The sequence below is a fragment of the Gobio gobio genome (genome assembly GCF_949357685.1).
Source record: "Gobio gobio genome assembly, chromosome: 10".
NCBI lineage: Eukaryota > Metazoa > Chordata > Actinopteri > Cypriniformes > Gobionidae > Gobio > Gobio gobio.
Genome location: NC_137116.1, coordinates 9,330,381 through 9,352,903, shown reverse-complemented (window position 1 = coordinate 9,352,903; position 22,523 = coordinate 9,330,381). Strand labels below are relative to the sequence as shown.

Sequence of the window (22,523 nt, the reverse complement as noted above, 5' to 3'; positions counted from 1 at the left end):
AATAATTTGTCAATTTTCACAACAACCTTTTTCGTGTGATGTGTTTTGTGTGATGCGTTTGCGTGTGAGTGTGTTTACTCTGGAGGGCTCGAGGTGTGTGATGGCGGAGCTGTGGCAGCTGTAGCTGGCCTCCTCCTGTCCACTGAACACGTTGTAGAGTTTGAGCTGCCCGGTACATGTGCCCAACATCAGGAAACGCTCTCGTGCGGAGAACGCACAACACATGAAGCCACTCTCATCCTCCTCAGCCTCCCTGAACACCGAGATCGGCCGAAACCTGAACACAATCACAGACAGCATTTCATTGGCAAACTGAAAGTCAAGCGGAGGAAAAATAAAATACAAATATTTTCATTTTGAACAACCAATACTGATTCTTCAAACCCAAGATCGATCTGTCAGTGCTGTTTTCAGGTGATACGAGAACAAAACTTGACTAAACATTATTTGTAACTCCTGACATGCAATGGTCACAATAAGCTTTGATACTTTGATATGAAAGTATCAGCTTTCAGATGGAGTCAGTAAAAGTGTGCGTTTGTCTTTAATGTGTGTGACAGATCACTGTAAAGCCGATAATTTCTTCCTCTTCACTACTTGAAGCAGCAAATAAACATGAAAGAACAACTGAATGACATCAATCGTGTGTCATGTGATCCATCAGTCAGTGTTTCAACCATCAATAAAACAGCTGGAGAACAATGTCACCTCAAAAAAGACATTCAGACCATAAACTCCATATTATAATAGAGGAGTTACGATTCATATATGCACTATATTACATATTCATTAATATAATGTTCTTTAATATTTAATGTATGTTTGAATAATTTATGACAGCCACCATTTAAATGTTTCTATTTCAAAAGACAAATTAGAGTAGAAACAATTATGTCCATAAAAAGTTATTATACCATTATTATTGTGATAAAAACTATCTTGTGTATAATTTAAATGTTAGTTGTTTATTTTAACCTGTAATATTACAGTAATGTTGCGGCAGACAGGGTTCCTGTAGTTTACAACACAGACTAAAAGATTGATCCTTGGGATTTAAGGAGTGATATCACTTCATCAAAATGAGAAATCAAATCAATATTTGTAGCCCAGCCCTAGCTCGTGTGAAAGAACATGACTAAAATGGTCAGATTTGAAAGAACACATCGTGTGGATACAGGTGCTTTGGTGTCATATTTTCAGTGTGATTTCAGAAATCTGTGAAACTGCACCTGCTGAAGATGAGATGCCGGTCAAAGCAGCCTCCATCAACCCCGCCGTATTTGGGGTAGACGACCCGGCGCGTGTGTCGAGGGGTGAAGTTGGTGGGCGCCTGCCGTCTCTGTTTGGGCTCCGGACACTGATGCGGAGTAAAGAGGCTGAAGGGAGGACACGTCGTCACAGGGTTCTTGCAGCGCGCGTGCTGCTCGCGTAAATACTCCGTTATGATACTGGAAACAAGTCGACATGATCAAATTATTCATCTAAATCATTTCTGGGCCACAATCAACACCAACACCCACTTTATATTTAGCTTCTAGTGTTCAGGAGTAATAGCGCCTATCTTTCTTTCATGCACTTCCAAGCGTTTGATCAATAGTTTCTGTAAATACATACATAAACCATTGAATCACATTACCAGTGATTTTGAATTGATCACTTTAGACCAATAGGTGGCGGTGTGACCAAATTGATGTAGTGTGGTCAGAGTAAGGTGACAATGACATGTTTGGTGTCAATATGCCAAAGCATTGCAGAGATACAGCCTCAATACATCAGTCGCTTTGGCATCGTGCCCCAAATTTGTTGATGCGGTTTAGTCTATCTACACAATCCATAATTTTGCTGGCATGGTCTGATGATACATTTTGATTTTAGTGAAAATTGGACAAACAGTCTTGGAGGAGTTTGAAACAGTAGGTTTTTAAAGAAAATCGACAATTACAATAGGATCATCTATTCAAAAGTTATTAGCATTTTTGGAAATTTCATTATAACTTTTGACCACAAGCTCACTTGACACCTTAAGGCCATGCTGCCGAAGACACATACCGAGTTTCGTAATGATACGCCAATGCCATCAGAAAATATTGCATTTTACGACTAAATTCAAAATGGCCAACACCCAAAATGACCAATATGGGAAAATTGGGTATTGTGCGACTCTGCATACTGCACAGATTCTAAAGAGACCAGTTTTGTTAGACTAACCCGTTCAGAATTTGCAAATAAGATATGCAATAAAGGCAATTGTTCATATCTCCTGTGGTGGCACTGCGCTGAAACTGTGCAGGTAACCTCAGGTCATGGCTGTCATAATACCAAATTTAGTCAGAATACTCTAAAGTGTTGTGGACATATAGCCTCACATCCATTTTGATTTGGTCTTCATTAAATTAGTTTGCATTATTCGAAAACCGTTTGACCAATCAACTTGAATTTTATATTTTGACAACACATCTGATAATTTTGTCAACATGGTGTGACGAAGATCTGGTCCAATTTTCGTGGAAATCAAAGATACAGCTTAGAAGCAGTTCAAAATGTTCTGTTTCTAGCCCTTACGGTTAAAAAGTTATTAGTATAAACGCAAGTGCAATTTTGGACATCGGGTGGCGCTAGAGCGATTGAGTTAAGAGACTCCAAAATTGCTGTGGTGAATGTTCAGACTGTCCTCTATCTGTGTGCCAAATTTCATAACCTTCCCTGAAGCGGTTCTATGGGCTGCCATAGACTTTAAGAGCGGATTAATAATAAGAACACTAACGATTTCAATAGGAGCCTATGAACATTTGGTACTTGACCCCTAATAAAGACTAGCACACCTGTCTAGAGAGGGTGGAGAGGGCAGATGTCTGTCCAGCTGCTTTTTCATGGCCGGACTCTGGATGAAAGCACCATGATCTGATTTCTGCCTCAAGACTTTAGGCCTCTTCCCTCCTGTGGTGGTACAAGGTGACGGCCGCTCCCGCGAGAACACGATACGCCCAATGAGAGGAGAGCCGTTGCTGTGAGAAACGGCAGGGGACGGCGGGGGCGGAACTTGTGAGGTGGAGGGACGCGGCTGGGGGTGATGAGGAAGCGTGTGGGGAGTGTGGCCACCCAGACGGGCCGCAACTCCGTTAGTGAGCCGAGGAGTCCGTGGGATGCCGGCGGCAGGAGAAGGGGACGTGGCGACAGAAACAGGAGTGAACGGCGGCACGCTAGCGTGGGTCAGAGCATGCAGCCCCATGGGTAGCTCGGCTTCTTTTGTCAACGCTGTTGCAGTGTCTGACAGACCTTTAGACAAAAGATGATTCCGAATCAGCAGCAGAAGTTCCTTCTCTGGAAATGAAATGCGCGACTGCGCCACGACATTAGCCCGCTGCAGCCGCGCCAGCGATACATCGGTGCCGATCAACAAAGGCTTTCCAGACACTCGCTCTATCAGTTCTGCTGCAAACTTGCAGAAGCGCACGTGCTCGCTGCGCTTGTCCTGCAGCACCGGCTCCTTCATGAGCTGCTGGATCTGTCCGCTGCTGAACAGAGGAAGCTTGCTGATGATCTGCCGCACTGCAGCACTGCGCGCTAATCCCACCAAGGCTTTGCACGCGAGGGCACGGATCTGATCGGCGTCGGTGATGGGCATCTTGATGGTCAGCAGGGACAGCAGGACTTTTATACCATTGTTTGACTGAACCACGTTCCACATCTTGGCTAGGACGCTCTCGCTGGCGCGATGGCTCTGCGGCAGACGCCGGCGTGGCGTGCCTGAGATGAACTTGCCAATGCTGGAGACGCGTTTGTCTGGAGCGCAGACGCAGTTTATGATCACCTGCAGGGCCGACTTCTGGATTTCGGCGTCATTTACAAACACTTCACCCTCTGCAACGACCAGTACGATGCTCATACCTGCAGAGCACAAAAACACATTTAATACTGGCATAATTATTCACACTATGTCCATTGAAAACAAACCCACATCTGGGTCTCTTCGTTTAAAGGTCACACTTGGCTTCTTCGTGGTCAAAAGTAACCGAAGGCTTTAAATGTTTTTTTGGGGGTTTTTTTTTTACTTTGAGGGTATTTTATGATAAAAACTGTTTAGCTATTTTTTCCATTGAAAATACTATAATTTTTTAAATAATTTTTCACTTAAAGTAGTTTTCCATGTTAAAGTAATTTAAAATTTTAATTTTTGAAGGTAGATTAGTGCCATCTGGTGGGAGTAAAAAAAAGAAAAACTTCCACTTTCATTCATTTTCGGAACACAAATAAAGATATTTTTAATGAAATCCGAAAGTCTTCAGAAAGTTCATAAAGAGATCGTAAAACTAATCCATACGACTCGATGGCTTAATATGATGAAGGAAAGTAGCGGGTTTGGAGCAACATTAGGGCGAGTAAATTAATTAATTTTTGGGTGAACTGTCCCTTTAAGCGTTCAGACCTACTTTTGATTTATTCATCCAAAATTTTATGAATTCCATGACATTTTGCATTATACAGTAAATAGTTATGAATGGATTCTGAATCACAGAAATCATAGGGCTCTAATTTAATGCCATGATATTGAATTTAAGACTTTCTGATCCAATTGAAGACATTTTAAGGCCTTAAATTGTGGACGGTTAAATTAAGGACCCGCGGAATCCCTGTAAAATGTTATTTTTTACCATTTAATACTTTTTATGCCCTCAAATTTTATAAAGCTGACCTGGGGTTAAGCACAATGTGCAAAGTTACCTTAAAATGTTTGTGCCGCTAAAGGGCACGTTTAAAGCATTGTTTCGAGTACACTTTGAAGCCTAAACCACCAGCGGTGCGTTTCCAAAAGCATCGTTAGCCAACTACGGTACCGCTGAACACCGTTGGTAACGATCTTTGGGAGACGGGCCCCAGAACAGCAGATCTCACCGACAGTGGAGATGGTGGAGCCGCTCTCGTCCAGCACAGCGACGTTCTCCGACAGCAGCAGCTGAGTTTTGGGAATGACCGTCAGAATGCTCAAGATGTCCAGAGCGTACCTCACAGTGTCGGCCCTGAAACACAAATGTACCAGAAGAAAAAAAAAATGCACTTACTCGCTTGTCCACCTCGTTACACACAGTTTTACACAACAGTGGAAAAGCTATTTTGAAAAATTATCATGTGCACAGTATACTTGAGTATAGGGGTGGGCGATATGCTGAAAGTGTTTTACCCCATAAAGCAAAGCGCTGCAAAAATAAATGCAACTTAATTCACGAACGAATGACTCATTATATTGGAGAATATTGTTTTTTAACATACTACGGTGGCACAGTATACGGTGTTAAAATCAATCCAAGCCTTAAAATTGGTTTCAAAATAAAAGTGGAATAATAGAAAAGCAAACACTACAATAGTTTTTTAGATGGAACTGATCAACAGAGACGGTAAAATAATGAAGATGGAGAATGGGAACTTGGACGCTCCGGTGCTCACATTCACTTTGCTTCCAAAATAAGTCTTGCTTCCGACAAATCTGCAAACAGAAAGACTCCTCACCTAATACCAATAAATAAATAAAAATGGCTATATATAATATTGCTAGACCATATATTGGCTGATTTAACATATCTCCCTGTAGTCTACACAGATCAGGCATAACATTATGAATATTATCCTAATATTGTGTTGGTTCCCCTTTTGCTGCCAAAACAGCCCTGACCCGTCGAGGCATGGACTCCACTAGACCCCTGAAGGTGTGCTGTGGTATCTGCCACCAAGATGTTAGCAGCAGATCCTTTAAGTCCTGTAAGTTGCGAGGTGGGGCCTCCATGGATCGGGCATGTTTGTTCAGCACATCCCACAGATGCTCGATTGGCTTGAGATCTGGGGAATTTAGAGGCCAAGTCAACACCTCAAACTCGTGCTCCTCAAACCATTCCTGAAACATTTTTGCTTTGTGGCAGGTGCATTATCTGCTGAAAGCGCCACAGACACCAGGGAATACAGTTTCCAAGGGTGTACATGGTCTGCAACAATCCTTAGGTAGGTGGTACGTGTCAAAGTAACATCCACATGGATGGCAGAACCCAAGGTTTCCCAGTAGAACATTGCCCAAAGCATCACTGCCTCCACCAGCTTGCCTTCTTCCCATAGTGCATCCTGGTGCCATGTGTTCCCCAGGTAAGCCACACACACGCACCCGGCCATCCACGTGATGTAAAAGAAAACGCAATTCATCAAACCAGGCCACCTTCTTCCATTGCTCCGTGTTCCAGTTCTGATGCTCACGTGCCACTGTTGGTGCTTTCGGCGGTGGACAGGGGTCAGCATGGGCACCCTGACTGGGTGCAGCCCCATACGCAACAAACTGTGATGCACTGTGTATTCTGACACCTTTCTATCAGAACCAGCATTAACTTCTTAAGCAATTTGAGCTACAGTAGCTCTTCTGTTTGATCGGACCACACGGGCCAGCCTTCACTCCCCACGTGCTTCAATGAGCCTTGGCCACCCATGACCCTGTCGCCGGTTCACCACTCTTCCTTCCTTGGAGCACTTTTGATAGACACTGACCACTGCAGACCGGGAACACCCCACAAGAGCTGCAGTTTTGGAGATGCAAAATTTGGCAAACCTGCTCAAATCCTTACGCTTGCCCATTTTTCCTGCTTCTAACACATCAACTTTGAGGACAAAATGTTCTCTTGCTGCCTAATATATCCCACCCACTAACAGGTGCCGTGATGAAGAGAAAATCAGGGTTATTCACTTCACCTGGTCACAAATGTTATGCCTCATCGGTGTAAATTGTCTATCTGCGGATATTACATACAGGTAGATGATATATCCGTCGATATTAGACATACAAAATGTATTATTGATACATTTGCTCATGGAATTAGTTTATAGTTGTGCGAAAAGTATGCATTTCAACTATTGCATCTACAACCCAAAACCTTTGCTTTTTGGATGATGCTCCATTCACACCGATAGATAGTCCAAGATGACCGCCATCAGAATGTTTACTGCGATACATCAAACAAAATAACTGTTTGCACCTTTGATAAAATGTACACAAAAACCTCAAACACAAAAAAACTTTGCCAGACTCCATTCACTCGTTCCCACAGTGCCCTGCAGTTCCTCACCTGCCGTAGTACGTTCTCCAGTCGCAGGCGATAGAGATGAGCTGCAGAAGCAGCTGAACACAGGACAGTTTGTGGAAGACCTCCGCAGGCTCCCAGTACAAACGCGCCGGTCCGAACTCGATCAGGAACTCCACCATCTCTACCACCTGCTCATGGGTGTAGGAGCAAGCCTACAAACATTTGAACAGGAAAAAACATCTACAACTGATGCGTCTCATTTTCAGCTTACAAAAGCAGGAGTCTCTTCTACTCACCAAGGCTGCGTTTATTTGATCAAAAATACACTGAAAACAGTGAAATATTATTCCAGTGTAGAACAGCTGTTTTCTATGTGAATATATAGTAAAGTGCAATTTATTCCTGTGATCAAAGCTGGATTTTCAGCATCATTACTCCAGAGCTTCAAATAAATGCAGCTTTGGTGAGCAGAAGAGACAACAAAATCATATTCAAAACTTTTGACCAGTAGTGTACATTTCAGACACCAGACAGTAGGGATGGGCGATATCTTATCGTTTGCGATATACCGGTAAAAATTCTCCCCACGATAAGAATTTGCCTTCCCGCGATAATAACGATAAAGCCTAGTTGATGGCACGACCCATCCGCACAGTGCCGCCGCTGACCGTCTTGATGCCTTAAGCGTTATTACTTTATGATGGCCGCGGTGGCTGTGTTCGTCACTTTTTTATAGCTGAAAAGGGGTTGGAGAGAGAATTTTCTTGTGGTGCCCCCCGCAGCCCTTGGTGCTCTACGCGCAGCACGTGATGGGAGCGGCGGCACTGAATCCGCATCTCACGTGCAGAGCGAAAACAACTATGGCGGAAGCTGCGGAAGAGTTCATAGCTAAACAAGGGGCTGACTGAGGGCAATCTGAACCGGTACATACAGATGTATTTTCACTCGCTGAGCACTTGGACTGAGCGCTTAAGAGATTCGCTCAGTCTCAATCGATCGGTAAAGCACACTATTTCAGTTCATCTCAATGAATGTGCAGTATTTGACGCACAGTAAACACTAGTGTGAGGCGCGCAACAGAGCGCTCAGTGTTTCACACACACTCAAAGAGAGAGTGAGAGAGTCTTATACCACACAGAATTGACGTGCTACATGTAAACAATATCCTTTGTTGTATTTTTCTGTAAAATAATGGCGTTTATTCGGAATTATTCAGCCTTTAATGAACAGGAAGAAACTAATGCACAAACAGGAATTTTTTCAGCACAGTTGCACTATTTAAACATTACCTGCACTTTTACAGAAGACAATTATATCTGCAACTTTTCCATTTCTGAAAAGGCTAGTGTGGAATTTTACATTAATTCATTTATATATTTATTTATTTTATATATTTATTTATTTTATATATTTATTTAATATATATATATATATATAATGCATTATAGGAGCCTATTTGATGACAGGTACGTTTTACTTTAGATCATTGTTTGTTTTTCTCTCAAGACTCTCAAGAATGGTGCAGCTCTCACTTGAATCCAAAAACATGGGGAATGATACTACATTTATCGTCATTGATATCATTATCGCAATAAATACTAGAAAATATTGGGATACATTTTTAAGTCCATATCGCCCATCCCTACCAGACAGTACAAAAGAGCTCAAGCTTTTGAATCTAGAGCAGACACATAGTCAGCACTAGTCACATGGCAGTGTGATGTACCTTGTAATAAGGCTGTGGGTGTATCAGCGCTCCTCCCTCTGTTCGCTGCAGCGACTGCTTGACCTGCTCGACTTTAATGCTCAGGTGAGCCTCGAAGTACCTGCGCAGCGCCATGCAGGTGTGTTTTGCTGTCTGTCTGCTGGAGAAGATCTCATCGTCGCTCAACAGCGCGCCCTGGTCCTCAGGGTTCAAAATCTCCAAAGTGCTAATCTACAAAACATACAAACCACAGCAGACTTGAGGCAAACACTGAATAAGGAGTAATAATAGAATTTAGAGTATTATTATTATTATTATACATTTCTGCTGTACTGTTTTAAACCCTTGAGCCTTTATTGTGGCACAAAATTCAAAACTGTTGTTCAAAAAAGTTAATAAGGGCCATATTATACCACTTTCATTGTTTGATGGAAGTAAAACCTTATTAAACAGGGCCTGGATGACATGAGGGGGAGTAACTGATAAACTTATTTTTTGGTAAACAATACATTTTTACCATCTTAAGCTTGTTGGTTAACTAGTTTACCGGGCCACCCAGCTGTCAAAACCCTTCTAAAACCAGCTAACCAGACTAGCCTGACCAGTATAAAGCAGCTTGATGGCCAGCTAAAACCAGACTGGCTTGTTTTGTTCAGCAGGGCATATTAATTTTGTAGTATAAATATCAACTTGATAGCAAAGGACTCTCCTCCCCTCATATCATTATCACCAATGACCAGCAGGCCTCAATCTCCAAACAGACTGGCTGTCATCTCTGGCCACACCCGTTTCTCTTTAAAGGGTCACTCCACCCAAAAATTTAAATTCTGTCAGACCTGTATGACTTTCTTTATACAGCAGAGAAGATATTTTGAAGAACGTTGTGAATCAAAATTACATGAACAGGGGTCAGCAAAGTGCAAAATAAAGAAAACAAACATGATGCGCGATCTGCTGCTCTCTCTCAATGATGTCCATTCTAATACTTGTCAGAAAATGAACTGTAACTTAGTGAATACTTGTCACACAAACATGACACGTCTAAAGAAATGTTGAAAATGTTACGTTTTAAAAAATGTAAATCAAATTGAAAACAAATATTCTCTGTTTATGTAAGCTGTTTGACGAGAGCGAGATGTCAGTCGTTCGGGAGCGCCTAATTATCTGCTAATGCGGCCACGCCCACGGAGAGCACGTTCTTTTCAAAGGCTAATTCTGACGCCATCCATGAGAGTACTCCCCGCTCAGATGCTCAGATGATATATATACACAGTACCAGTCAAACGTTTGGACACTACTATTCGAATGTTTTTGAAAGAAGTCTCTTATGCTCATCAAGCATGCATTTATTTGACTAAAAATACAGAAATATTCCATTTAAAATAACGGTTTTCTATTTTAATATACTAAAATCTAATTTATTTCTGATGCAAAGCTGAATTTTCCTCAGCCATTACTTACTTTTTTCAGGATTCTTGGATGAATAAATGATCATAGGTTATAAAAAGATATTAAGAAACAACAGTTTCCAACATTGATAAATCATCATCGAGTGATTTCTAAAGGAACATGTGACACTGAAGCCTGGAGTAATGATGCTGAAAATTCAGCTTTACATCACCAAAATAAATTATATTTGAAAGTATATTAAAACAGAAAAAACATTGTTTAAATTTGTAATATTACAATATTACAGTTTTTTCTGCATTTTCACACACTCTTCTGATTGGCTGTGATTTTGGATTGGATTAATTTTGTCGCGTCACGTCTGGTGTAGACATACGAACTGCTTGTCCCTGGAATCTTATCTATCGCATCACATCTCGTTAGGACACTATTAATGACAAAATGTTTTTGGGTGGAGTATTCCTTTATCTCGTATTGTTTTGCCTCTGAAGCACAATCCCTACGCAAACACAAAGAAGTGCATACCAGGTTGACGAGCCGCCGCAGGCCGTCTTGCTTGTCGAAGAGATCGAGCACGGCTCTGAAGGAGAAACAGATGGAGAAGAACATGGTGGCGTGGCAGCAGCCGGAGGCGTGCGAACACTCCAGCAGCCACAGCGTGTAGCTCACCACCTCTGACAGCAGCGAGTGCGGCAGCATACACACCTGAGACAGGGCAAAGAATCAGAGGAGGCCTGCTACACCAGATAAAAGACAGCGATCATGACACTCATACCCGCTCCATGGCGTCCTGGTTGTATGCGAGGTAATAGAGGCACAGAGAGACACCAGTGGCAGCCATGGAGGGCCGCGGGATCTCCAGTAACTTCGGCACTCCTCCATGCGCAACAAACTCCGCAGCAAACTTCTTATGGAGGAGAAGAGATGCAAGATACTGAAAGAGACAAGAGGGAGTGAGTGAACATGTAACTGATACCAAAGAACAAACTCAAATCAAATCTAGCTTTGTAAATCAAAAATTGTTTTAATTTTTTGTTTGTCCTCAAAACCAGTTTGAAGGATACATCTTGAGATCAAATGGTTTTGATGATCATGAGAAACATTCAGTTGTCCTGTGGACTGTGTGATGTGTGTCTGGTACCTTCAGGGCTTCAAAAGTGAGCTGGACGTCATTGGTCTGTTTCAGGTCCATGTAGTGCATCAGCAGCTCACGAGCACCGAGCTGCATGAAAACAGCCAGCAACTGCACACACAAACACAGCGGCTTCATTAAACCCATTAATTATCAGATTGTTTTTTACACAGCTTTAAAAATGCATATTATGCTTAATTAATCCTATAATGCCCCTTTTTACAAGATGTAAAATAAGTATCTGATGTCCCCAGAGTGTGTGTGAAGTTTCAGTTCAAAATACCCCACAAATAATTTTTTATAGCATGTTAAAAATGTCACTTTTTGAGGGTGAGCAAAAACGTGTCCCTTTAAATGCAAATGAGCTGCTTCTCCCACCCCTTTCAGGAAGAGGGCGGAGCGTTAAGAGTTTGTGCTAGCAGCTCCGATTACCTCACGCAGACACACACTGAAAATGTCCAAAACGGTTCCATCACACCGTAGTCGGACAATGATGGAGAGACTCAAGAAGAAGAGACAACATGTAGAATGAGACAGGATGTTTCTGAACGGTTAGTTGATGAATTTATGAATTAAGGATCTTCAAGTCATAGATTAGCATTTTCTGTCATGATAATCTATAGATGGCTGGTGTGGGAACTGTTGTGAGATGCACAGAGCCAGAGAATATCTGCTGCATGAAGAGAGAACAGGGATAGTTTAGTTTAATTACGGTTATAACTTATGTTGTCATCTTGCTTTTATGACATGCTATTGCATTTGTGTTCGTACTGTATCGCAATAAATGTGAAAGACGGACGACAGCTTGAGCGACTCCCAAATGTGCTCGACTACAAAAACGCTTCCTCTTCTCAACATGTTCCCTGACGCCAGGCGCAACAAGTGTGTTTTGCTAGTTTCAGCCTGACACAGTTCTCATTTTCATGTCCAGCTCCACGTTGTTTAAATAGCAAATGCACTGGCGCATCTGTTCACCCATGGGCGTCTGGTCTGAAAACCAGGTGTGTTCAGGTGCATTGTTGGTTCGTTGCTATTTTGAGGAACTGAAAACGACTGCGCCATTGACCAACATAAACCTGCTCTAAAGTCAACAGTGCAGTATTTTTGGTTTTATTTTAAAGGGAGTGTTAGTAATATGAGCCTATAGGCACAACACGCACACACTCTGCTTATTACACACACACAGGGACGCACAATAGCTCACACATTTTAAATAGTAAAAATATAAATTCTGTCCTTAAACTAGGCAAAAGTAGATTTGGACTAAGTGCATCTTCGCCATGAGCTCGGCTAAAATAGGCTAAAATAGGCCCCTAGTCTCTAGCAGTGCAGCTGCGGGACGTTACCTCCTGGTACTCTCCCAGCGGAGTGAGATACTGCAGGATGAGGCGCTGCTCTATGCCCGGTGTAAGCGGGAACAGGTGGTAGTTATTCCCGATCACCCACGGGCTCATCTCAGACCAGCTGCTGTTGGACAGCTCGCTCAAGCTCCGCTCCGGCTCTGGCATCGAGAAGTTCAGCTTCTGTTTTACTTTCCCACCATTCTCCCTCTTCCTCCAGTTCCTCATGCCTTCCACTGGGCTGTCCGTTTCCTCCAGCTCTAGCGGGACAGCCGTGGCAGGCTTCATCAGGCCTTTCATACCAGTGTTGCATCTGGCCACGGTCCTGACGGCAGAGATGGGCTGCAGCTCGGCGTCCGAGTCGGCCTTCTCCGTGTGAGGAGCGTTGGGAGTGAATTCTCCATCCACGGTCTCCTCGTCCAGTGGCAGCAGCGGTGCCAGACTCTTGCTCGGGCGCTTGCTGTCCCTCCTGCTCTCCACCTCCTTATCCTGGAGCTCCCTCAGTCTCTGCAGCATTAAAGGAACCTGTGACACAAAATGGACAGTATTTTGCAGCGTTTATTATAAATGATTTATCTGTGCACATCATTGTTCTGATTCAGGATTACCAGGAACATGAATTTAAAACTTAGTCCCTCCAGGATTCCACGATCGCAGGATTTTACGCGAAATCAAGCAAACTCAAAGGAGCATGCAATTTTTCCACATTTCGTGAAGGAGACCCTGAATAAACTCAGTAATATAACGGTTTCCAGTGTTAGCCATAGAAACACAACAGCCTACTACTACTATCCCTTCCTGACACCGTTTGTGAAACAATTCTTTATTTTTGAACTTTGTAGACATGTTCTATTGCACTTTAATCGGTTTAAAAAAATGTTTTACGTTATACATTGTGTATACTTCAAAAATAGGCTACTGTTATGTTTAAAATTCGTTATATTATAAAAACCACAAACTTGTTATCAACCCTATAAAGCCTGAAATCATTAAATAGTCAGAAAATCTACTTTTGAACCTTTAGATAAAACATAAAATGAACTAGTTTGCATGTGTTTTGTCACATATTTAACCAGGCTTATGGCCCATATGATATGGTGAGAATATGGAGGGGAAAAAAAACTTTAAATTTGACCATATAAATTACAACTGCACCAAATTGCTATTTTTATTGCCTCTGAATAAAAATCAATGAGATGAGACTACTTACATAAAATGCATATACATACCATCTGTCACTCTATATCTCCCATTGATTTGTCTTCGTATGATATTTAAAAGTTTAGTTTTATGATGAAAGCTCTATCATTTTTATTGTGTGGGGGGGGGAGATACAATAGGCCTACAATCATGACAGAAGAACAAATAAACGTTTTAAAATTTATGTTTTTCACAAAATCCTGAGGGAAACACTGCGTTTTATTTATTTTGTGCTTTGTTTTTATTTGGTGTTAGATTTGAAATAAAATGTTGGAATTATATTTAAGTTATCATCAGTGTTCTCCTTTTAGAAATGACAGAGTCCAATGGTTCTTGAGGTCAGAAAAGTCATGAAAATGGTGGTGTATCTTCAATGAAAAACTACACAAGAAATGCATTTTAGGCCGCAACAATCAGAAAAAAGTCCTGCGAAATCCTGGAGGGACTGAGATTAACATCCCCTCCCTCTTGCATCGACATCTCTTATCTTCTCTGATGATGAGGGCGGGGCAACCTGTACCATTTAGGACTTATGGCTTTTAATTTGATACGCAGGGACCCTGATCTAATGAACACGTGTCACGGTGTGATTCATTACAGTGTTTAGACGTGGTGAAACGAGCACTGGACTCACTAGGACAGAGTTTTCCTCGCGGTAGTTGGCCGCGATGTCCTGGTTCTCCATGGCTCCGGCCAGCAGGCCCGTGGCGTAGATTCTGAGTGGCTGCTCGGCCTCCTGGGCCCATTTAAACAGTCGCTCCACAATCCCCTCCTGTCACGGTCACAAGCACACACTTACAATCCACACGCAGACGTAATTCTGCCGAAGCCGTAGTGAGGATCACAGTACCTTCTCTTGAAAGACCACGGCCGTCTCCAGCCCAGGCATGATGTTCAACAGCAGTCGGCAGGCAGCTGTGTTCAGCGCCACCTCACGGCTGCTCATCACGTACGTGTTCACCAGCTGGAGAAGTACAAAACACTCAAGATCAGAGCTGCTTGCCTTATTTACAGGAGTTTAAAGACATATTACACCATGATATAGCCATAGAGCAGCACTGATGAAATAAAGTGTTGAATATGGTTTATATCAATGAGTAAATATATCTGTGCAGCTTTCAGTGGACATTCATCTAAACACAGTCCGTTACAATATTACTCTGGAATGTTTCCAAACTAAATATATTCAATTTACTTGCAATTTTTGTTTTCCAAATTTAGACTATTTTGTCTTTGAACTTCTGCTCTACGCCCCTTTGGGCTGTTGTTCATTAGATATAGTTTGTTTGTTATATCAGTTACATCTTTCTGTTGTCTGTGTGCGTGCATATTCAAATTCACGAAAAATTCAGTCCTTAAGAGAAATACAGGAATAGGCTTAAATATATTTCACAAAGTATTTGAGATATATCTAATTCATAGATGTAAAATTTTTTTTATAAAATCATCATAATTTAATGTGTAAAGCCACAGCTCACTTTCGGGTCAAAACTGACCAGGGGCTTGACACTTGCTTACTTTTTAAGTTGAAAAATGTAGGAGCGCATTTAAAAACATTAGGGGTGCAACTAACTATTTCTGCCTTATATATAAAAAAAATGTATAAAACATGGTAATAAACAGATTTAGCCATACTAATGTTGTTTTAGGATCACTGAGATACTAGTTTTTGATAATATTTTGAATTCAATATACATTTTTAATTTGCTTTTTATATTTTATTTTATGTCAGTTAACATTTATTTCAAGTAATGAAAAGTGTTTTTATGGTTTTAGTTAACTATAATAACACTGATACTAGTAAAATCTATACATTTCATAATGAGTGTCAAATAATGTTCTTAGTCTTTCCTTCCTGTGACGGGGCATCCCAGACAAAAGATACAAAGGTTTACTTTGAATTAAATGGAAAATAAATTACATACAGTTTGCGTAGCAAATAATAACAGGGGGTGGAAATTAGACACACAGCGTGACTTAAAAAAGCCTGAAATACAGTGGACTCTTATTTTGAAATGTCTATGCTTTATTATTGCAGGAGCTGATCAAGAATTCAGACGAGATGATCAAAATATGCATTCTTACAACCGTACACATATTACAGTATAAACACCGTCATAATTGATCAGCATTAGTTTCGTTTGGCATAAATGTGTGAGCGCCTGTCGAACATACAAAAGCGCCACCTTCAGGCTTTGAGACGTAATGTGCTCACATTTATTTATTGAAATCAGAGCCTTTTGAAGTTTAATAATCACATTAGGCAATATCGCACACGTCAAACAACGAAAGAGAAAAATCACTCTGCTCTTGACAATAACTTCTGTAGCTTTAATAAGAACCTACGTATATTTAATACACCAAAGGCCATGCAGAGTTTTAAATATTTACATTTGATTGCTTTAATCAATTTCTGTAGTATTTCTTACTTGAATGCTATTGTTAAACAGAACTACTTAAACTTGAAACAGTTTTCATATGTATGCATTATCATATTGTATTTATTTGTCTCATTGTTTGCTGTTGTTCTTATTTTATTGATGTTTACTTCAGTAATTGCTTGGGGAAAAGCATTTTTTACTGGCATTTAAAGTGTTAGTAACAACCCCAGGGCTCGACATTAAGCCTTTCATGTGCTTGTCATTCGGACAATTAAATCATTCACTTGACCAGAAAAAATTATATAATTTATTCTGAAGCATGAGTGTTCAGTAAGCGTTGACATATTTAAAATCTGCATAATTGTGATTTGTACCTTTATAAAAGGGCATATTGTCCTTATGTTATTAAATGTGTGATTCATCTTTCACTTTAAATTCTTAAATTTGATCAATTTATTCAATTCAGACACTATAATGCTGTTCCCAATTAAATTAAATAATTTACATTGAAAAATTATGAGATTGTTTTAAATATATTTTGAATATACAAATAATAAATGTTGGAAAGAAACATATGATGAACTGAAATCTGTCACATTTTCAATCGTATGGTATTCAGCACTCTTGGTCGTGTGATGTTGCTTAACTATATGTTAAAAATATAAAACCTCTGCATTTTGGATTTTAACTGCAGTTCGTGAACAGAGTTTGTGTGTGTGTGTTGGCTTCTCAAGAAAGCCTCAACAGCACAACCTTGTTACCGTCAGTACATTATAGTACGTGCATTATTATCCACCATCAATCGCCACTTACACTAAATGAACGCAGAATCCCTAGTTATTTTTTGTTATTGACGTTTTAATCAGGCTATTGTCCGGTTGCATTATAGCTGTATTTGAGTAAAAAAGTATGTAATCAGTGACAACTAAATTTTAATAACAATATTAATTAAATTTAAAATGTGTAACCAGGGCCATGTGCAAGCATTACGCAGAATGTAATTGTGATTATGCATGCAAACTTACTGCATTCATAAAGTCATCGTTCTTGAACAAGATTTTCAACAGGTGTCCCAGCATGCACTCTGGGTCTGCCCGCCCTTTAGAGTAAAACAAGAAATCAATATTATAATTTTCTATCCGGGAGACACTGATGATGATATCTGAAATGAAGGGCAGGATCACCTGGATGGCGGTCATCAAACGGGTCAGGATCTGCTTTATGATACTCCTCCGTCTCCCGCTCAACCAGATCCGAAATTCTACAGAGATTGAAAGCAGCGTTAACAAATCACTGATATATGACCACATGAATACTCATGACATAAACAAATATATAAATTATCTGTTTACTAGAGCCCGACCGATTTATCGGTCTGCCGATTTTATCCACCAATATGAGCCTGTCGCAGCATCAGCGTATATGCCGCAGATATGAATACGCACCCACATGGTCTCACTGTAACATCGCGTGAATATTGACACAAAATTATGTCAAAATGCCTGTCTTGTCGAGTATCATCGTAAACATAGTCGGTTATGTCTTAAGTGAACGTAAACATGACATTTGCCAGTCACCGCCAGCGTTTTGGTAATTTTCATAGAGATAAACAAACGACAATGTCATCTTACAACATAGTGTCATTCGTACTTAGTTCGTTTTTTTGGCGTCAGTCGCAGAACAAACAATACCCCGCTGCAAAGTGTGTTTGAACAGAACCGTGCTATTCAATTGAGCTCGCCAGCTCACAAACGGGCCGATCACGTGACACCGTTAGTCCACAGCGCTGAGAGATCCAGTGAGAAAGCGTTTGAATTCCCCACAGAATTAATAACATCACTACTGCGATATGTAGTGGAAGCGTTCTGCACGGAGTTCTGTTATAAACCACAGATATCAGATCAAACAGCGCTGACGTGGAGACCAGCTGAAATATTGAGACAACATGAGCGAAGATCAGGGGTTTCAGTCACAAATCACCAACATTCACCATGATTTACTGTAGTAACACCACATGGATTTAATGTTATTGTCATTATTCATCTCAGGGTTCATACAACCTTTTGAGATTGAAATTCAAGCACTTTAAGGGTTTTCAAGGGCTTTAAACTTTTTCCAGCACTTCAAAGCTCTAAATACTATCCCATTTTAATGTTACTTTTAATGTGATGATTTGTAAACCTAAAAGTTTAAAGGGATATTGTGGAAGAAATAGTCTAAATATGTGTAGACCACTTTTTGGCAAACAAGCACTTTTGTTTTAAAAAGACAATAAATTTCAACTATAACCAGTAGATGGCGGCAGAGGAGTACATGTTGACTTATTAGCCATTTTCACTCCCTAATCTATGGACAAAAGGAGGAAGACACAAAGTATCATGAAAAACAAACTTTTTTTCAAAATGTGTCTAAATTACCCAGAAAACAAGCAAGAGCTTTCCTTTAATAATCACTGAAGCTGTTGGTCAGTTCAGTGTGATACTATAAAAGAACAATGGTAACCTATATTTAATAAGAGCAGAATATTAAAATTGTCCCTATTTTTTTTTTTGTTGCACATTACTGTTGTTAAAAAAAGTTATTATTTTTTTAATTTGTTAAAAAAAAATTTTAGGCCATATTGCCCAGCCCTAGGTTAATCTATATTTATATAGTGAAGACATTAAGTGATATTGTACATTTGAGCACCATTTCTTTACCTGAAAATCTAGTTTAGACCTACATAAAAAACCTGAAAAGAACTTTTTCATTTGTATGTTTGTTATTTACAAATTATTGTATACATTAGTGTGTGTGTGTGTGTGTGTGTGTGCGCGTGCATATATATATATATATATATATATATATATATATATATATATATATATATATATATATATATATATAGTACCAGTCAAACTTTTGGACACACTTTCCAATTGAATGGTACTGTACTATAATATAGACAAAGAATATCGGCCAATATATATCGATATCAGAATTTATTTACTCCCCAATATCGGCCCCCAAAAACCCATATTGGTCAGACTCTACTGTTTACTTGACATTACCAAGAAGTTGTTCTTGGTACCTTTCCCAGAGTATCTGATTATCAGTATCTCGTCATTTCTGGTTAAATATTAATGTGTTGGGGAAAAGCAGAGCAGATTTCATGAAAACTATAAGAGAGAAAACGCTAGGTCTGTTCTCAAACAGCATTGTAGCAGTAGTCAGTAGTCAATACTTTATGTTTATTACAGATCACTGGCTCTCCAGCAAATAAGAGGAGAAATAAATAATCACCTGTTGTGGTGTGTAATGACTTCTTGACTGTACATGACAAAACATGTAATAATTCAACACACTGATCAGTTTTGGGTAAGTTACTCTAAAAACGTAATTAATTATTAGCTATGAATTACATCTTCAATGGTGTAGGTAGACTACTGCAATAATTACTCTCGCTAAAACATATTACCAAATACTTTCCAAATCTCATATCAGCCTCGACCAGTTGAAAAATACAAGGATAGACATGAAACTACTCTTGATTCTTTCAACTAAATAATATAAAACTGCATACATTATTTTTGAACCTTCAAGGGAGAAGGTTACATTAAAAACATACTTTGTTTGAATTACAGAATTGTTCTATAGTCTATACAGTTTAATACATTTAATAGTGACAATGTCTGAACATAATAATAAAGTCAGTAATTTTTCACCCCAGACAGACGCAGTTGTAACCTAAATATTTTATTTTTTGATTTAACATTTGTGCACATGAAGTGGGGGTGGCATGACATCAGTTGATGCGGTCTTTAGCTTCAAATAAAAAATTCTACACTTATTTTAGAGCTCTTTGGATTCATTTTCATCATCCATTGCATGCAATTTTATTACGGATTAATAAACTGTAAATTAAATACTTTTATATACAAGTGTCATGCTTGTGATTTATGACATCATTACTGATTTATTTATTCAGGAAAAGAAGTAACTTCAAGTCATTTGTGTATTATACTTTTCATTTTATTACTATAACAACAGCACCCCAACTAAATATATATAACATTCTACCAGGCAGGCACTAGGACCTGGAGGAGCTTCTGTGCCTGAACGAGCTAGAGATTGGGGAGTCACTGTCATTCTGTACGCGCATTCACAACTTCAAGGCAGCATTTAAAAACTGTCAATATAAATCAACATACATGCAATGTATTTGCTTGTTGACATGCAAGTTCACTTCAAGAATGACATGATCTTATCACTATAGCACTTCTTGCACACGCAAGTTATTGCAGGAGCATATCAACACGTTATCATATTGGCAAGGCATATCGGCATAATTCTCATATCAGCCGATGCTGATTTTTATGTTTTAAGCGTTTATCGGCCAATTCCGATGTGGTACCGATAATACCATGCATCCCTAAGTGTTTCCACGGTTTCTACAAAATAAAACTGGAGGGTAACGCGATGTCACTGATAGGCGACGCACACACACGGTCCATGTCCTGGTTAAAATCACTTATTTCTCTGGATTTAAACATTCTTGTATACATTATCCCAAATGTTTCCAAGTCAACAAAATATATAACACCGTTCTAATGGTTTTTGGATATTTTAATCCAAAAATCGTACATATCGTCTTTCATTTCAAGCTCTGTAAGTGAAAAAAATATCGTCCGGAATCGGGCAGCTCTACAACCTTGTACGTCCTAAAGATACGACATCTGGTGAAATGCACTTAATCAAATCTTGTTTTTGAAGGGAATGCGTGTCTGTTATTTTAGCATGGAATTCAGATGACTGTTATGTTGGTGTTGATGCAGGGTCAGGTGACGATAATGTGAATGAAAACTATAACTACATTAGCGGCTGAATTAGATCATTCTGCAGTTTGGCTGTCTGACACTTGAGCTCTTTAAAGCAGGATGGATTCTGATTGGCAGCTATAGTTGTGATGTGGACTCTGCTATATCTGTATGGTTCTGGTCCTCAGGTGTTCCTCACTTGGTCAGGATGTGGAGCAGTTCGCTGGAGCCGGCCTGCTGTTCCCTCTCCCACTGCTCCAGAAGAGCGCTGAGCTCCGCTTTAGAGTCCACACCTCCTCCGTCCCCGCCGGCAGACGCCATCAGCCTGACACACACACACACACACACACACACACATCAGTGCACAACACCACTTGATGGACATGGATATCCTTATTCCTTAGATCTCACCACAAAACATTAATCCATAAAACATAGGAGTGTACACACACAGCACCTCACACTCAAACACACACACACACACACACACACACACACACACACACACACACACACACACACACACACACACACACACACACACACACACTCTCTCTCTCTCTCTCTCTCTCTCTCTCTCACACACACACACACACACACACACACACACACACACACACACACACACCAACACTTGATGGACATGTCATCACAGAGAACCACAAACATGAATCCATAAACAAAGTAAAACTTGAAAAATAACTACATAAATCATCAGTAAGGCTGAACAACATGCCATCCTGATGAGAATTATAATGATTAATGGAGAGTTTCTCAGTCAGGGTCGCCTGTGATTAAATCAATGGATTCCTATATTTATAAATCTACTGATTAAGCGGTTAATTGTGTGTCTCAACATTGAGAATGTCATGAAACACCTGCTAATATGACCTGACCCGCCCATTCGCTATATAAACACGTAGCTAGCACATTTTTATCGCGTATATAAATATTTAATATTTACACATTTAATGAAGCACACACTGAGTTGACATGTGAACACACACACACTCATGTAAACAGTGCGTATAATGTCGTTCGGCGCGCGAGGACTCACCTTCAGCGCGCGCGCGCACACCGCCTCAGACTCACTAACGGCTCTCAGTCACCTCACGAAGAGAAGAGATGTGTCGCGCACTGTTATAAACACATGAATAACGTCGCTTAGGAGCTCATGTCACTCGTGTCTGCCTTTAGCAATGTGCTGCAACTTTATGATGGCGATCTCTGAGCGCGTCATCGCCCGGCGACGACAGGAAGGCGTCGATGACGTCAGACGCACGTTTTTTTGGCGCCGGTGACAACATGAGGGAAACATTTTATGCCCAACGTTTGCTTGCTTGATAAAAATAAATAAATAAACATGTGAAGCAAATCCTACATTTCCAATAATATTAAAGTTCACACATTCCCTGGGAGTCGATTTTAAGGATGATATTTTCGTTGTAAAGGTTCTTTGTAACGTTACCTTTTCAAATGCAGTGCGATTTTTGTTGTTTTGTTTTTA

General features: G+C 40.2%; 1 protein-coding gene across 4 annotated transcripts in view; it reads right to left on the bottom strand.

The window, feature by feature from the left end:
• Window positions 1-22,261, bottom strand: part of dcaf1 (ddb1 and cul4 associated factor 1) — a 33,839-nt gene extending 11,578 nt beyond the window's left edge. The window contains exons 1-17 of one of the 4 annotated variants that reach the window (XM_079826473.1): window positions 22,074-22,257; window positions 21,216-21,341; window positions 17,405-17,481; window positions 17,246-17,319; window positions 14,690-14,803; window positions 14,474-14,611; window positions 12,646-13,164; window positions 11,309-11,410; window positions 10,943-11,101; window positions 10,693-10,872; window positions 8,782-8,991; window positions 7,098-7,267; window positions 6,906-6,974; window positions 4,894-5,018; window positions 2,823-3,888; window positions 1,230-1,448; window positions 79-277 (exon numbers count right to left, since the gene is read on the bottom strand). In XM_079826473.1, coding sequence (XP_079682599.1) covers window positions 79-277; window positions 1,230-1,448; window positions 2,823-3,888; window positions 4,894-5,018; window positions 6,906-6,974; window positions 7,098-7,267; window positions 8,782-8,991; window positions 10,693-10,872; window positions 10,943-11,101; window positions 11,309-11,410; window positions 12,646-13,164; window positions 14,474-14,611; window positions 14,690-14,803; window positions 17,246-17,319; window positions 17,405-17,481; window positions 21,216-21,337 — 3,543 coding nt within the window. In that variant the 5' untranslated portion in view covers window positions 21,338-21,341; window positions 22,074-22,257. Of the gene's footprint in view, window positions 1-78; window positions 278-1,229; window positions 1,449-2,822; window positions 3,889-4,893; window positions 5,019-6,905; window positions 6,975-7,097; window positions 7,268-8,781; window positions 8,992-10,692; window positions 10,873-10,942; window positions 11,102-11,308; window positions 11,411-12,645; window positions 13,165-14,473; window positions 14,612-14,689; window positions 14,804-17,245; window positions 17,320-17,404; window positions 17,482-21,215; window positions 21,342-22,073 lie in introns of all 4 variants that reach the window. The other 3 variants (XM_079826474.1, XM_079826475.1, XM_079826476.1) reach the window with 3 other exon arrangements.
• Window positions 22,262-22,523: the final 262 nt, after the last annotated feature.